Source organism: Perca fluviatilis, chromosome 20 (assembly GCF_010015445.1).
Source record: "Perca fluviatilis chromosome 20, GENO_Pfluv_1.0, whole genome shotgun sequence".
NCBI classification, from domain to species: domain Eukaryota; kingdom Metazoa; phylum Chordata; class Actinopteri; order Perciformes; family Percidae; genus Perca; species Perca fluviatilis.
Genome location: NC_053131.1, coordinates 15,770,753 through 15,788,042, shown reverse-complemented (window position 1 = coordinate 15,788,042; position 17,290 = coordinate 15,770,753). Strand labels below are relative to the sequence as shown.

Genomic DNA, 17,290 nt, shown 5'->3' with positions numbered 1-17,290 from the left:
CTGTAAAAATGTGTACAGATCCCCGTTTGGGTTGTTTACTAACTGATTTGGATGTGGTTAGGCCCTAAAGAGGTATCATTATGTTGATAGTTCTTTGGAAAATGAGCCCCTGATGGAGGCAACACCAGAGTGGAGCAGAGTTAAGAATACACAGGACTGCTTTCAACCGTTGCTCACTTGAGTGCAAATGTATCACTATCTTAAGATAACATTCGTTTGTCATCAGCCCTCATTGAACTTCATCTATAATTAGCATGACATTTCTGTTTTGCTCAGTACACTATAGTGAAGGAAGTAAACATTATTTTACATAAACTTGTGACATTTGGATAGATGGTGATTCACACTGTAAGGTCCAGGAAATAAATCCAGGAACTGGACTACCAGATTTTCCAGGCATCGGTTTAATTTGGCATCCTCTGCTTCATGTTTGTGGCTTGTTGAAACTTAAATCCAAATTACAGTAAAATTCTAATCCAATTTGTGTTCTGCATAAAGTCAGAAGAAGACTTCTGCATTGGCTTGAGTTGTAGCAGAAAGTTCTGTTTGACATCAGTTACTAATGTTTACTTAAATGAGAGGAAATTGGGTTTACTACAGTATGACAAAGTTTGCTGCTCACATTCCTTATGTCATAGAGAAAAGGTCTCTAACAGAATGAAATCTTATAATTTTGCTACCGGTTTAGAGTTCAGTCACACGTTTGCCCAAATTAATATCAGTATTCCCAACTATATTAATATCAGCATCTTTTTGACAGAAAAATCAACTCCAAGTATATCCTTAAAGGATTGATGTAGTTTGAGTAAGTGTGCAAGACATGCAAAAAAATAAAAAGGAAACCGTTTTGTGGGTCTTTAATGTATCGTATTGAGGGTAAACTATGGAATTTATACTGTACAACTAGTGTATCTGTTTTGTTGAGAATGTTTACATGAAAATCCATGTAATAAGTGTAAACTATATGTCACTTTTACATGAAGTATTGCATTATAGTTGTCAGAGAACTACAGTATATTGTCATCACATAAACAAGATGTAAACCTTGTGAAATGGCCAGCATTTCTGCATTACAATAGAGTGATAGACAGTATCGATGATAAATAATACTAAAATGCCCAATTGTTATGCTTCTAATGTTACTGTTGTCATTAAGTTGAATGTTTATTGGTGAGATATTTTTCATCATTTATACCTGTATACCTATAAGCTCAAACATCACAACATTTCAAGTTTTCTTTAAATTGTGCCTGCTTATTGTTGCATGTCTAATCAATAAAAAAGTAATGTTTTTATTATCATGAAACTTAAACTTTGAGTTTTTATTTTGGTGACATTACCAGCAAACGTATTGCAGATACCCACAATCCACTTCTCCTATTCAAAAAGAAGTATACATGATTTACTGTGTTCCTGTGCAGCACATGTACTTGCTTTGTCATGTTGTTGAAGGGACCACAAGTGTGTATGTGTGTTTGTATTCTGGCCACTCAGCGTGCAACCTTGGCTGGCCTGTTCTGACACTCAATTTATCGTCTTGTGATTTGAGGCCTTAGTTTCTCATTACACCCAAAGTTTTTGTGTCCTTGTGTGACAAAAATTAGTTTGCGTGTCTGTGTAAATCACCTGTCATATGCACATGCTCCTTTAAGGAAAGGCCAAGGGTGTCATTTGATTCCTGCTGCCTTGCTTTCATATTTATGCGTCTCATATTCACGTCCATTGGCTGTGTCTCAGTTGGCCCATCCATCAACACTTTTTATCCCCATCACACCAACAATACGGATATAAAACGCTCTTTTACGTCAGCAAAATGCTGCCACAAATAAAACCGGAACAACACACCTCTTTATTTGTCTGGGTAATAAGCTACATAAATTAAAACTGATAAGTGACAACATTTGCATGAGTCATATCCTATGGGCCTGTTGGAAATGACCAGAGGCAGTGAAGCTGTATTATAAAGTACTGCCCACAAAATTGGAAAACATAGGTGATATATTAATGAGTTTACAAAACTGAGGGACAACCAGACCCAAGGGGATGTGTCCTGCTCTCTCCAAGACAAGGCCATTTTTCAAAACAACATGTCAAAGAAACATTTTGAAAACTATATCACTCATCCTGTCAAATGAACTGTCCAACACTTTTGAAATATTCATCATACAAATGTATTTGTTGCTTGTTTTCGTGGTTCATGTATTGTATTTTGGTGCGCCTGCCCAGGGACGGAGGATGAATATTACCTGTCTAGTAACTGGTATCTCAATAAAATATGTCAGACTTCATGGAAGTTTATATTTTTATTGTAGCCACATCACGTAATAAAAGAATAATGGTCCATGTTAAATAACTAGAATTAATAATACTGCACATGTAGAAAGAAGGAAACAAAGAAAGAAAGAATGAAAATATACCTAACAGAAAACATTTCATCTTTTATTTACTCACCTTTTCATACAAATTTGGAATACAAAAATGAATCATATCATATGTGGACTTAAGCAAGAGCACATTCGTTCACTGTAAAAGTGAGCCCTGTTCTCAGTCTGTACTGCCTGTGCCACAACACAAATGGTGCTCATCTGCAGGTTGTAGATTTTGCCATATATACAGGATGAATAAAACAAAAAACAAACAAAAAAGGGAACCTAGTTAAAAGCAATGGGATGAAGAGACGTCTCTCTCAATTTTGTACACTCAAACAAAATCAGTTGCCTTTAGCCTGCTTAGGGGTAGAAGGTGAGGGAAGCACACAAAAGCAGTGCAATTATTCTGCTCTGGCACAACAACAGAGAGCAAAAAGAGCATCAAAGGCTTTCCTCTGAGCAAAATAGGGCTCCCTCAGAGGAAAAGCGCAACCTGTGTGTGAATACCAGTGCATGGACTTTTGGTCCTCTCTTGAGACACAGGAGGCAAAGGATGTGTCTCAGTGTCAGTATTAGAGTTACAGTGGATGTCTGCTTTGATTATGTTATAGTAGTTTGCATCGGCAGGTTTTTTTTTTTTTTGCTGACAATTTAGTAAGTTTATGAGAGCTGAAGAATAAAATAAAAACATTTTACATATGAAATGTCCAAAACCCACATTTCCAACATTTGTTTCATGCACTATTACATGTGAAATTGTTGCTTTCATATGTGATGTCTTACACATTACTCACATTTGATATGTGAAATAAAAATAACGTGCATATGCTTAAGCTATTTAGTTGTTTGTGTAGAGATTTGCATTTTTATTTATCTATTTTTTTTAAACATTTATTTAATTTTTTCCCATTATTATTGTTATTATTATAACTATTATTCATTATTACTTATTTTAGTTATTGTATGTTATTAAATTACTTGCTGTCATTGATTTGTCTTTCATTATAGTATAACCCTAGTAACGTGACCATAATAAATTCCCTTTTGTATTTAGAAATTCTAAAGTAGTATAATTGCATGTTTTACTTTGATAAAAACCTGTCAATACTGTACATAAGTATGGCCATGCCTGTTAAACAAATCTTAATTTCATCGAAAAGGGAGACAAATGCCAGGGAGCGATTTTCTATCAGGCATATTAGAGGGCAACTCGGTATATAAAGGGGTCCTTTAACAACCCGGAAGTCTAACTCTCACATGTTGTTGTGTACATCACATCCCGGTGTACATCTACCGGTTGCTAAGCACAGTTATCACGTTGTGTATCATTATAGCCAATGTTTTTGATGTCATTAGTTTTTTGAGCAAAAAATCAGAAGATGAAAGTTGTCGCGTTAATAAGGTAACCACGTTTCTTTGCTGTAATTGTCTCATAGTTCTAGCACGGCAGTAACTACATCTCAGATGGATTGCTGTAAACAAACGCTAGATCACTTTTTCCTATGAGGTGTAAGGTGTTGTATTTCGCCTCTGACTTTGTTCAAAGCGAGAATACCATGCCACTTGTAGAAATCCAAAGGTATCGACTATAACGGTGTTGAACGGTGTGAACCAAAACAAGAGTCGCACACAGTAGCTTATGTTAGTAGCTTAAGTTACTGTATGGTCAAGAGTGTTGAGAGTAGAACATCCTCAGTGTATGTAGGCTGTAATGCACATCCCAGTGCATTACAGCCAACAGCAGCTTCTTCATCACTAAATATTAATGCTGCTGCATCACTTCCCCAGATCTCTAAATGTACATCCCTGATAATGTACGTATAGGGCTGCATAACTATTCAAACACAGCTTTACCTCTATGCCTATTTCTCATGCTGTGTTCCAGTGGAGGCAAAGACAGCTGCTACAACATGATGCAGTGTGTTGTTGCTGGGCACCGGATCGTAGCTTTGGCCAACCTACGTCCTGCTAACACAGGTGAGAAAGATGCGCTGCTGGGGTTTAAGTGATCTACAGGGGCTGGCTGGGCTATATGGGCCAGCCAGCTGCACTTCTGCGGACCAAGAAACTAAGAACTGTACACAATCAAAGTACTGCAGAACTTTATGTAGGCTACTGTAAATCCCACAGGAGGGTTTGCGGCATGCTAGCTTTTATACTTAGAGCTGCAACGATTATGCGATTAATAAGATAGTTGATGAAAATGTAAGGTCCACTATTTCAATAATCGTTAATTTTGAATTTAAAAAATCCTTTAATTTGATGATTCCATCTTAATTGATCTAAGATTTTCATACTTTGCAAGTATTACATTATAGTAAATTGAATGGGTTTTTGATCACTTTGGTAAATATGATGCTCATCTTTCACTATTTTCTGATGTTTAATTGAGAATCTAATCTGCAGATTAATGGATAATGAAAATAATTATATTCTATATATTATAATATTTATTTTAAAATGTTTATGGTTACTCTTGCTGAAAAGAAGATGGATATCAGATAAACACATGAATATAAAACATGAATATGTTATTATAATTATGAGTTTTATTATTGTCTAGTCATCTAGTGCACACTGTTCTGGTTGTTGAAGTATGGAGTTCAGTATGGTCCAAAAATAAATGACTATTGAAAACACAATGAAATAAATATTCATGTGAAATACAAAATAATGAATTGTGAAACATTTGAGAACGTTATTAAAGCCTAGCCTAACTTTTATCATTCAAATTTCAAATGGTGATGTTTGTTAAAGTTTATTTTTATATCATTAAAGTGTTTTTGGTTTATTATTCAAAAGGCTTGTTTTTATTACATGTTGACATTTTTCACAGTGACAGTTTTATTTCATTGTGTCACTTTACAGAATAAAGTTAATATAATGATGAGTTGAGTTGGAATGATTTCAATTTGATTTAATTATTTGCTTCATATTTAATACATTTTGATTTCTTTATTTTACTTTGACCCATATGAATCTTAATTTAACTATTCAGTATTTTGATTTCAATACATTTATCCATGCCATTAGCGTATTGTTGTATAATGAATGGTTTGACTTGTGAATGTCATAGTTCTCCTGTTCATTTATGGCCCTGTAGTCTCATGTTATTTATTGACAGTATTTGTCGGTTTGTACACAATTCTGTTGATATCTGAAATGACCTTCTTGATAATTTTTCACCCTTAACTATTTTCATAAAAGTGCTACATCACATACGTTTATCAGACACATGATCAGGGTTTTATAACCAGACACTGGCCTAACTACCCTTTCCTCCGTGCCACAGATGAGTTGGACAGCTACATGTACCAGACAGTTGGCCACCAGGCCATAGAGCTGTATTCTGAAGCCATGGATCTGCCCCTGTATAGACGCACCATTCAGGGCTCTAGCCTGGACACCAGCAGAAACTACAGTGTGACAGAGGGGGATGAGGTGGAGGACCTATATGAGCTGCTTCGCCTTGTCAAGGTATGGTACCTACCTATGGTAGGGGCCTCCCTGCCCCTACCATTAGTGAGAAATAAAAGGATTTTATTATTACTATATTGTATTCATTATTACTGCCTGCCATTCAGGGTTCACCCCAGGTCCTCTGGCCAAAAGGCCTTAATAATTAAGGAACCCACCCGCTTTTATTTTCCATACACACACATACATTTAACTAGTTTATTTATTTTAATGATAAGTAATACATTCATCGCTAACAGTGACTAATAAATCAAACAAACTAAAGGATACTGTGTTGCTGTATGTATCTATTAACTTAATTCCAATTAGAAGAACAAATAAGTACAAACTGCCATACAGCAGGCCAAATCAGACTTGTAGCAACAACTGTAACCAACAATTGACTTACCTTTTGCACACACAAAAGAAACAAATCAGCATTGTTGTCCCACCATTGTCCTTATTCTTGCACCTGACAAACTTATGTCCAATTTTCAGATTTGATAGCGCCTAAGAAAAACATCTGGGTCTCTTTGTACTGGTTCCAGTTTCTTCACACGCCATTTGTTTGCTTGGCTTTTTTCTCTCCATTTTGTACTGGGCAGATACAGATACAGTACAATCAGACTGTAATTTCAATTTAAAAGATATAATATATGGACACACACCTTCACATACAGTAGATATAGACAAACCTACACACGCACAAATGTATATATCATAAAAAGCATCTGACCATAAATCAGGAAATAAACAAAAAATCTAATTTTATTTTCACACGTGATTTGAAATTCACACAATGATATAGAGAGGGAATCTTATTCAGAATAATGTTATAGTACTTCATAATTATGTGAATTTACCATTGCAATGCTTTATTGAGCATATACAATAGTCATCATTTTGACTCCTTGCCACCACTGACATATGCTTGACTGTTTTTTAGTGAACAAGCTCTCAGAGTACTACTATGCTACTCATCTCGGCTAAGGTTCATGACATGTCACACTGTTGAGATGTTTTACAAGTCATTCTCTGTGAATTCAGAGTCACTTTGTAGCCCATCAGCACCGGCTCAAAGAGACCCTGCTTGTCTAGTTTCATCTGGCCTGCTATACACTAACAGTCCTTAGCTCCTATTGTAAAGTGCAACCAAGCTGCTCAGTAGATTAAAAAGCTATGTTAGTGCTTTTAGGCTGTCTCATTTAGTATGTCTTGATTTCACTTTCAAAGTTTTCTTTTCATCTTACTCTGGGAAAATTGTGTGCCTGTTGTATCAGTTAATCAAAGTTTTACCTGTGAAGTTGGAGAGAGGTGCCCTTCAACAACTGGCTACACAGGAAAAATTCCATTCTTTTTTTTTATCTCACTTGACAGAAGATCAGATGTAAAAATTAATCACCAATTAATATTTCATCAAATACCACTTTTGCCAGGACGTTGAAAAAATATTCATTTGATGCCAAATTATGCATGAGACCTCGGTGGTCTGATGGTGCGGGGTGGCTGACTGACAGGTTTGAGACAACTGTGTGTGTGTGTTTAACACACCTCTGGCACTGCCTGCCTACCTGACCGCCTGCAGCCATGAGGAAGCTACCTGGACACGCACTTCAACAGCTCTCCCTGCTGTCAGCGCAAACAGGGTGTGGGATTGATCCTGTGTAACACTTTTTCCCCTCTGCAGCCCCACACAACCTCTCATTTTAGCTTGCAGCATCAAAATTTAAGAGCTTCTTATGGGATGGGGGGATAGGAGTTGGTTGTTGAGATGGGAGTTGGCTTGACATGGTGTAAATGAGATAGGGGGTTGCTTGGTTCTTTCTGTAGGTCTGTGTGGAGACATGTTCATCCGGAGCTGAGGGCTGCTCCAGGGCCCCTGCATGTCCACACACCGCCTGGGTGGCAAGGGCCAGTCAGCCTGCCTCAGGGCATTTCGCGCCCTCTGCCTGACTTTCTTTGTGGTCTTCTGTATAAATCGCAGGCTTTACACATGCAGCCACATGAGAAAGCTCTTGTTTGTGAGTTTCACACAGTTCCGAATTCTCATTTTGGGGATTTCGTGAGTATTCACCGTTAAATAGTGGACAACTCTCTGGTGCGTGATGCAATATACCGTCTCTGGCTGTGGTCAGGGCTCTAATTGCAAAGGGCTGCTAATTTCCCATTTCCAGGGCTTCTCTGGTCTGACCTCACCAGTCAGACGGGCCATAGATCAGGGCAGTTGGACTCCCATGGGGCCCTCGCAGCCTAGCAGACCTCCAGTCGTCTCTCCATTTACCCCTCTCACCATCATTAACAGACCTGCACCATAAACAACAGGCTTCCTCTCTCTCGCTCTCTCTCACTGAGTGATATCAACCATAAGAATAGATGTTCGTATGTCAAATGTCAAGTTACCTGCTCTCTGAAGTTGCTTTTTTAGCATTTTCACTAATTGGTAGGTTTACTAACTTGTACCATTTGTACCACATTGTGAAAGGTAGTAAACTCATCCTCTGTAATTAGAAATTCACACAATTCTATCACAGCATCTCAAATATCCTCGTAAAAAGTCATGGGTTATAGTCACAGTCAGTTATGTTCAACACATATACCTGGTTTACTAGGGCTTTTTTTTTCACCATAACGTTTGTGGTGTTGTTGATTAATGAAGGAAGTGATAGATGAGGGAGAAGAGAGAAGAAACACTTCTTTTGATAATGAGCTGTTAAATCACCCTTACTGAAAAAAGAACAATTTTAGCATGAAAAAATCTGCTCAGTTTGGAAAGTGTGATATTTTGAAAGATTCTTCCTTGCAGTTTGAATTAATTAGAAGTTACACGATTATATTTGGCAAATGACACTTGAGCATAGATGAAAGAATTTTTTTTCTCAGATCCGGAGTTGATGAGTTTTAAGTGGATATTCTTCCCTCCTCCTCCTTTGCATTGCTGGCAACAGACCCGTAGCATGAGCCAACAGTGCCATCTATGGATCATTCCCAGAAGCTGGCAAACCAAAGAGACTCTCTACACTTTGGCCTCTCGGAGAATGTTTGGAGCCATTGAAAAGATTCAAAGGAAGAGATCATATTCTTCAGAACCATTGTTGATGGAGGAAAAAAAGCCCCATTATAATAGAAAAAATGAGCCATCCATCCCCTGGCAGTAGTGATAATGGCAGAATGACAATGTGGCCCTATCCTTGGCCCCTTTGCTCTCATCGCTGGCTGTGTATGGCAATGTGCCTTTGAAGTGTGTAACCTGATAGACATGCAAGCCACAGCATACCCTATCCCATCCTGCGAGGTGCTGATCTTTGAACCCGCTCTTTGAGGGGGAGAAATAACAGTTTTGTCCGCGGCTGAAAGGGTATATTTTTATAGAATAGGTGACTTCCTCGTGTCCTCTGCCAGGCTTCAAAGGCAAGCTGGAATATGAACATTATATGAAAAGATAACACTGTGTAAGTCTTAACATTTAGATTTGTAGTTTATTTAAATACTCACTCTTTTTTTCATGTCCTTGTTTGTGTGGATTTAGAAATTGGATTTAGTAAGTTGTGTGTCCATACTTTATGTGTGTGGTTGGTCTGCTCTCCTCTGCTGTGATCTGCTCTGATGTGTGATACAGATCAGCAGTGTCAGTCACCCCTGGCTGTAACGCCAGTCCCCCCGAAGGCCAGCAAAACCCCTCATATTAGTCATATCACATCCCTCAAGTCCTTTATCCTTCTCTCTGTGCTCTGTGACCTGACACAGTGGCTCTTTATGCCCCGTGACCCTGCTTGCGTGTGTGCGCACACACGTGCACGCTTGTGTGTTCAAGGTTAGGTCAAATCGGGCCTCTGTTACATGATAACAGGTCTATCTCTGTCCTCCTTGCACACCTCTGCCTCTCTTCTTTGCCCCAGTTTGTCTTCTTTCAACACTGTGGTAGAAAGAAGTGCTCTCACTGCTCTCATCCATGTACATGTATTTCCTCTCTGCCAACTGTAAAATACTCAATGTTGTGCAGAAGTAAATTTTAGTATGTATTACTAGCTTTTTAAAAACAATGTTCTCCAAGACATTTTGCATTTTTCACATTGTTTTCAGCAGATATAACATTTTACAACACAAAGATCTTGTGCCTTGAAAGTAGCACAGCCTATAGGGCACGGAGGGCAGTGCGTTTTGGGAAGATGCAACTAGAGCTTCAATCACTTGATGTAGTAATAGATAATATATAAAAAGATAGTGACTCTGCAGCAACTCTGCAACCTCTGAGCTGATGAATAAAGACAAAGACATTTGAGCTCATTAGAGTGATGAGGAACAATAGATGATATCTACGCACACGTTCCTTTCTGCCAGCGCTAATTAGCAGCACTGTGACATCTCTGTCGTACTGAGACCCAGCTTTGAGAACGATGGAAATGTTACTTTCAAATCTAATTTTATATCCTGTAATGCGTTCGACTTTTTAGAAACACTGCTTCTTTTATTTTTTGGATAACTGATATCGCGGGTCAGATATCACTTCCCCCTCCCTTTTTTTTGTTTTTGAAAAAGACGTCTGGGAAAAGTCTTGAAGAGGTGCACTGAGACCTTTGGCCTTTGTAGATGAAACATTCCCTTCTATTGGTGTGTGTTAAAACACCTTGTTTTTAGTGTGATAATCCTTTTTTTTTAACCCCCCCCCCCATTCCCTGATTCTCCTGACCTTTATTACACACACACACACACACACACACACACACACACACACACACACACACACACACTCCCCCCTCATCCTTAGTCTCTGCCGCTGCTCCATTATCGACATCAGCAGACAAGAGTGGGGCCCTCTGAGATCGCAGAGGCAGTCGGTCCACAAGTCCAAACATTCTTTTTCATTCTTCCTTCTCTCTCGCTCCTTCTTTCTTCCTTCTACTGGCATCTTTGTCTCCATTGTATTGTCGTCGCACTTTCATCCGGACCCTTCAGAAGCCTGGCACTGCGTTGTTGCGAGTGCCCTGATGGAGGTGTATCCTGCTGCGAGGAAAGAAGGGAAAGGGATTGAGGGAGGGGAGAAAGAAAGGAGCAAAGAAGAGGAGGAGGAGGGCAGGCAGGCAGTCGGAGGAATCTCCAATTGAACCAGGAGCTCTGCGGTATTGATTAGAGAGCTGAGGTGTTGTGAGACAAGTCGTTGAGGAGGGGTGTGAACTATAGAGGAAGGGGTGGGGGGGGGGGGGCGGTCAAAATCAAACACGTAGCCCTTCTCTGATTACCGGCATGGTGCAGCATTAGACGTACATTGGGGGCTCAACAGGAAAATGGATTTCTTTAAAAAGCTGCTTAATACATAAATCATGACCTCTGGGGTCACAGCGGGGGTTTAGGAGATCAGATCAATAACAAAGCTAATGCAAGCTTGTTGTAGCAGGTTTGTGGTGCAGAGAGACCTCTAAATGGTGTTTTTGGAAGTAGCTTACAAGCAAGCCGATGGATAATCACTTTGTAGAAAGTTTTCTTTTATTGCATTTTCGGTGCAAGTTTAAAGCACCGCACTTAAATGTATATTTCAGCACGGGTTAGTATGGATTCCTTCAAACAGCTGTCTCTCTGTGTCGCCTCTGTATGTGATAGCCATTGTTATCTTTTCCTTTGGTCTGAGAGTGCTTGTATTTATGTTGGTCGACACAGTGGCAGTGGGGTTGAGATTGCAGGCTTGTTTTGCACATGAGGAAGGATAGCATTAGCGCTGAGATAATGGCGCTGTGTATTGTTCGCCGGCCATGTGGAAGTGGTGGGACAGGATCTATTAGATGCAGGCCCATTTCCCTCCAACTGACGCTAACAGTCCCCACAAACATTAGATAAAGAGCCTTGCCTCAAGCCTTTGTAATTTGTTTGTATTTTTCTGCTTAATGTACTTTGCTCAATCTTGTTTAGCGATGATGGAAGCTGATAGCCTTATCTCGCCTTGCCAAGGGCATGAGCCACTACCACTGCTTGGTTGAACATTGTTCCAATGAAGAATGTGTGTGTGTGTATTTATGGTATTTTTTTCAGATTTTATTTTGATGCCTGATGAATTGTAGACGCATCTAGCGGTTATTTGCATTTGAGATATTGGCTAATACGTTTTGTTATGCACCGATGTAAATACAGCATTATGGAAAGTCTATTACTATAATTTCTCTTTTGTTTGATTGTTCATGTTAAAACTTTAGGGAAATGCGGTGATCATTTTCTAAGCCTGGCTGACCAAATTTGATTTATTTTCTTTTTGTCATTGTGTGTTTTGTCATTTGTGAATTCTTTCTTCAAAATGCCTTTGGACGTCCTTCCTTTCAAAACAAAATGCTACTTTTGATCATCACAGATCTATTGTTACATCTTCACTGTCACCATCGATGAAAATAAATTTTTGTCTCTCTGCTTTCTCCTCCTATTTTTTTTTTTTTTTTTTAAGTGAATCTGAAAATATGAAGTCAGATTTACATGGCTTCCACGGGCTAACGTATTCCTCCATTTGGACTCTAGCCAGTCGTTTTTTAATTTGGAGCCCTGTGCAAAAGTGTGAAGGAGAATGCCGCCAGTCACTGAGGAGGTTGGACTTGTAATACAACCTTGTAAACTCACCTGTACTAACAGCTAGTCCGGCCCAACACTGCCTGTCTCAGAAGACAGCTGAGGAATAGTGCTAAGTCTTTTAACTCCCTGCCATTCATCTACTCCAACATTAAGATGGCTTTTTTATGTTTTGTTTTGTGAACCATTCCCCTCAGAAATATTTGTGGCAGGCCCCATCACCTCCCGCAGCTAAAGTCATAACCAGCCGTAGAAAAACACTGTCTGGAGTCTGGAGAGTGGGTTAAACCAGCATCACTGCTATATTTTCCTCCAGTCTCTCTCTGGGGAGGATTGGGGGGGTGGGGCATGATGTCTGTTGGAACTATGGAGAATAGAGGACAGGAGAGCCAAGATGCCAAGAGCCTGGAACCTGACCTCACCAGAAAAACATTTACATTTTAATGTGTGTGTGTGTTTGTAGGCCAGTTCTTGACTGTGTGTATACATGGACGTCAATACATGTGCGTGCATACACCCTGTGGACTAGGTGGTTGTTAGGGACCATGAAAAGCAACTGACATAGTTTACCTCTCTGTGGCATGAGACTCCTTTGATTCTGTCCTCCTCGCTTTCTCGAAGCAGCTTCCTGGCTCAGACGCTCAAACACTCACTAGCCAAGTGGGAATGTTGCAATGACAGAGCTGGGGTTATGGCTTTTTTTTATGCAAAGAATGTAGAAAACAGTTACTAATGCTTATTTATTGGAACACCTTATCCTTTTAATGACGAGACCTTGAAGAAGTTAAATGATTTCTTGTCATCTTCAAAAAAATCCCATGAAGGCACACAAGTGACAATTTGTTTAATGTAGAAACAACCATTAAAAAATATAGCATTTAATAAGAGCCAGTAATAACTAAACTTGTTTGCTTGAATTGCAAGTAGTCATGGTCGTGCAGTACATCGATAAACAACCTTGTGTCTCCCCGCTGCTTCCCAAAATTTAGTTTTCCGTGCGCTTAGATATGGAAAGCCTCCTTGTCCTTGGCCTGCTGAAACTAGTGCTTTGTGCTTGCTTTGGCCAAGGCCCTCTCCCTCCCTGCCTGACAACTGGCTGGGCCTGTGTTTACGTAACCATATATATCTGAGAGGAAACTCGTGAAACGTTAATCTCTCTACTTTTTAACCCTGATGAATTTCTACATTTTCCAGCTGTGCGGCATGGCATATTTACGCTCAGGCTCTATCGCTGAAAACAGCTCTGTCATTGTAAATGAATCACTATCCAAGACTAAAGTGTGTGTGTGTGTGTGTGTGTGTGTGTGTGTGTGTGTGTGTGTGTGTGTGTGTGTGTGTGTGTGTGTGTGTGTGTGTGTGTGTGTGTGTGTGTGTGTGTGTGTGTGTGTGTGTGTGTGTGTGTGTGTGTGTGTGTGTGTGTGTGTGTGTGTGTAAACTTCAGGCTAGGAAACTGTACAAATACAAGCTCGGCCATGAAAAGCTGCAGTGGTACCTTCATGGATTAAATATGCTGCTCCTTTTTCATTCCTCTCCCGACCCAAATCAGTGCGCACTGGCCTGTCACTTTTCACATTTCTGCGGGCTGATAAGCGTCCTTCACTCATCGCGTTGATGAGACAACGTCTCATGTCATATCCTCTGTTGGCTGGTCACACCTGCATCGTGGCCTCAGAGGAGGATAATACTTTCCCCTATTCTACTTCCTCTCTCCCCTTCTTGTAACTTCTCAGGAACCGGTCGGGGTATTTAGGTTTATGAGCAGCTGGCTTTGTGAGCCGTTTGTTTTTCTTTTTCCACCACTCCGTATGGTTGAGGACTGACACGTGGTGAGTCATCCCGCCAGCCCATCCACGAGCACAAAGGAAGAGCCCGTCTTTCAACAGCTGCTTCAAACAGACAGCCCCACCAATTTACCAAAGGGAATGTCTCTGAAAGCCTTTTAGATCAAGGTTTTGGCCGATGTTTGTTTTACAAAGACATTCGCTAAGCTTGCATGTCCATTTGTTGCTTTATTTTGATGGATCAGACAATGTTCATAGTATTTTAGCCTCAGTATATATAAGCAGCGTATAATCTTGTAAGCATTAGGTGTAACTTATAACATCATAATTGGTCCAAACTAGGGCTGCACAATATGAGGAAAATATGCGCTATGCGATAATGCTGTTGAAACTTGCGATAATGATATTACATGCGATAAATAAAAATTATATTAAAGTGCACTCATTTCTGCATTTCTGCTGCTTTCAGTATTCCGCTAAAATACAACAAACTGCTTGTTGAATATAAAACAAACGTAAGGAAATCATTTCCAACATTCTTTTATTGAACAAATACATTGAACATTGAATTGAATATAAAAGGCACCACTAAAAAAGAATGAAAGTTACATTTTAAAGTGCAGTTTTCTACTGATACTCTCTTTCAACTAACACAAAAAAATCTCGGTCTTTTGCGATATGTCGCAGTCTTTAGCAATGTGTATATTGCGCCAGTTGATATAGCGATGGCGATAACAAAATAATATATTGTGCAGCCCTAGTCCAAACTATATCCTGTACCTTGTGCACACTTCTTCCACATCCTATCACTCCTTCACCAACTCAGGGAGTCACCTTGGAATGTACCGTACAGAATGGTAATGAGGAAGCTGATTTAAAACAAATAACCAGTGTCTCCTCCTACTAAGCTTCCTGTCAGTTTGGCATGTCTGAGTTGTCAGGACAGCGCAACACGCCCCCGGACTATGTCCGCATTACATTAAACACAATCGCTTGACCCTAGCCAGCCCTATCCCCTGTACCACATCAACTTGAGCTGCTACAACAAGATCCAACCCCCTCCCACCATGTAGGGGAACAGGGGAGAACAATTCCATTACATTACAACAGGCCCAGAGCTGATCTAATGGAGAGAACATTAAAACCATGTCGCGTCCACTCACTTACCTGATGGATCCTGGAGGAGAGGGATGGAGAGGAGACGGAGTGTTGGAGAGAAGGGGGAAGGGATAGGAGGCTGTGGGGTCAGATGTGGTGTTGATATGACAGTGCGGAATGGATGCGGCAATGGAAAGCTTGTGATGGTACCCCTGTGCCCTTGAGCAAACTGTCATTCAAACCACTTTAATTAATTTCTCCACTTTATCTCCTCCCTGCTATCACACACAAGCATATTATACAGGAGGCAGTAATAGAATAGAAAGTATGTGTCAACAACTTCAGACCTGATAAAAGGAGTATTTTGTAATGGAAATATGTGGCCATGTGGCTGTAATAGCCAAGATCTGCCAACGCTGGCTTTCTAGTTGTCAGAACAGAATGAAGCTGGCATTTTGGAAACCCACCATTTTGCAAAATGGAGCTTAGTATTGTTAGGGGTGTATAATTAAGTTCTCATTGTGACAACCATTGAGAGAGAGCTAATGAGGGTTCTGATGTATTCCATATGAACATTGAACATGAGTATTGAATTTTTAATATTTTATGGCTTTCTAATTGCCTTGGTTGCTGTTAATAGTTTTGACTGTTGGATATTACCCTGACTGAATGTGTGGCATGTGTAAGTATCTTTAAGCTGAGAGCTGATGAAATTCTCATTCTCAAGCTGAATTTTTTGCTTTATGATTGTCGCCTATGTATCTTTGGGGCAGATACATATCATTACTGACGGCATGTCTGTGACTGTGAATACATTTGAACCACTCATTTACTCCCTTACTAAGATGAATGTATATATAATTACAAAGTATATCACACACACTACCTTGATATAGAGTTTAATGGCCGTATCGTTTCTTTGTGGAGCATGTCTGCTGGCCTTAATCTTCCCCACAGCTGACATCTTAATAACTCAGTCCTCTCCATCCATTTCCACCAGAGACATCCGGATGTGGGGGAAGGATTAGTTTAATGAATTTGACAATTAGTAACAGAAGTTAATGACTGCATGGGGCTAAGTACCCTGATGGACATGGCTGGGGGGACTGAGGGCTTCCATTGCTCTCGGCCATAGATCCTCATTAATAGCTTTTCTGCCCGCTGGAGAGGACAGGGGAAGCCAGGCCAGGCCTTTGTTTAGTCTGCCTCTGAAGGCGCTGCTACGGGGTTGCACTGTTGCACAATGCCATGCCAGAATTAGTCCCGCTCAGGGCGTGAGTTAATGCAGGGCCTCAGGTCCTGGATCAGGTGAAGCTTCTTTTAATGAGCTGGGGTCATTAAATGTGGAAAAAAGAAAAGTGACATGGAATCTTGTGCCAACAGTCATGAAAAAAGAAAAGTGGCTTGCGGGTCACAAGAGTCCTGATGACCTCTGCCTTGATTTATCGTTATGTTAGCTTCTTACTCGGATCCCACCTCTAATGTAGTCAAAACATCGTTTAGGCAGATAGCTCTCATAAAGATTTTATTATTATTTATTATTATACTGTGGTTCATGGCTTACCTTGTCGCTTTGTCAGGTATTCCCACTATAAACCATTTTGATAAATTTTTCAGCTACCATAAAATCAAAGTTTGTATTTTTTATGGCATCATGAATACACATGAAACAATTCCCATAATATCCATCAATTCAGATTTATACATAGATATACCTCTTCTCCGCAATAATTTATCCTACCTTTCCCACAGAGGATGAGAAAGTATGTCTAGAATTTGTAAAATGGCGTCTGGAGCAGCATTAGCTGCCCCCTCATTCCTGCCTGTCTCCTGGTGATAGCTTTAATAGCGACGAAAACATAACAGCATCCAAAAATAATCATTTTCCAAAGCTGTTTGCCAAAAGGTCTACTAGCTGGAGTCTCCATTGAAAACAAGGGGATGTGTGAGAAATTTGTCTTGTGTTATCATTAGTGGCAAGTATGCCTGGGTATTATAAGGCTGCATGATGTAATGTAATGAGAGCCAGTGAAAAGAGAAGCC

At 39.9% G+C, this 17,290-nt stretch overlaps 1 protein-coding gene across 1 annotated transcript in view; it reads left to right on the top strand.

Moving 5' to 3' along the window:
- The first annotated feature begins 3,621 nt into the window (after window positions 1-3,621).
- Window positions 3,622-17,290, top strand: part of dph6 (diphthamine biosynthesis 6) — a 58,757-nt gene continuing 45,088 nt past the window's right edge. Inside the window, exons 1-3 of the mRNA XM_039785825.1 lie at window positions 3,622-3,771; window positions 4,255-4,346; window positions 5,662-5,846. Coding sequence (XP_039641759.1) covers window positions 3,749-3,771; window positions 4,255-4,346; window positions 5,662-5,846 — 300 coding nt within the window. The 5' untranslated portion in view covers window positions 3,622-3,748. The remainder of the gene's footprint in view (window positions 3,772-4,254; window positions 4,347-5,661; window positions 5,847-17,290) is intronic.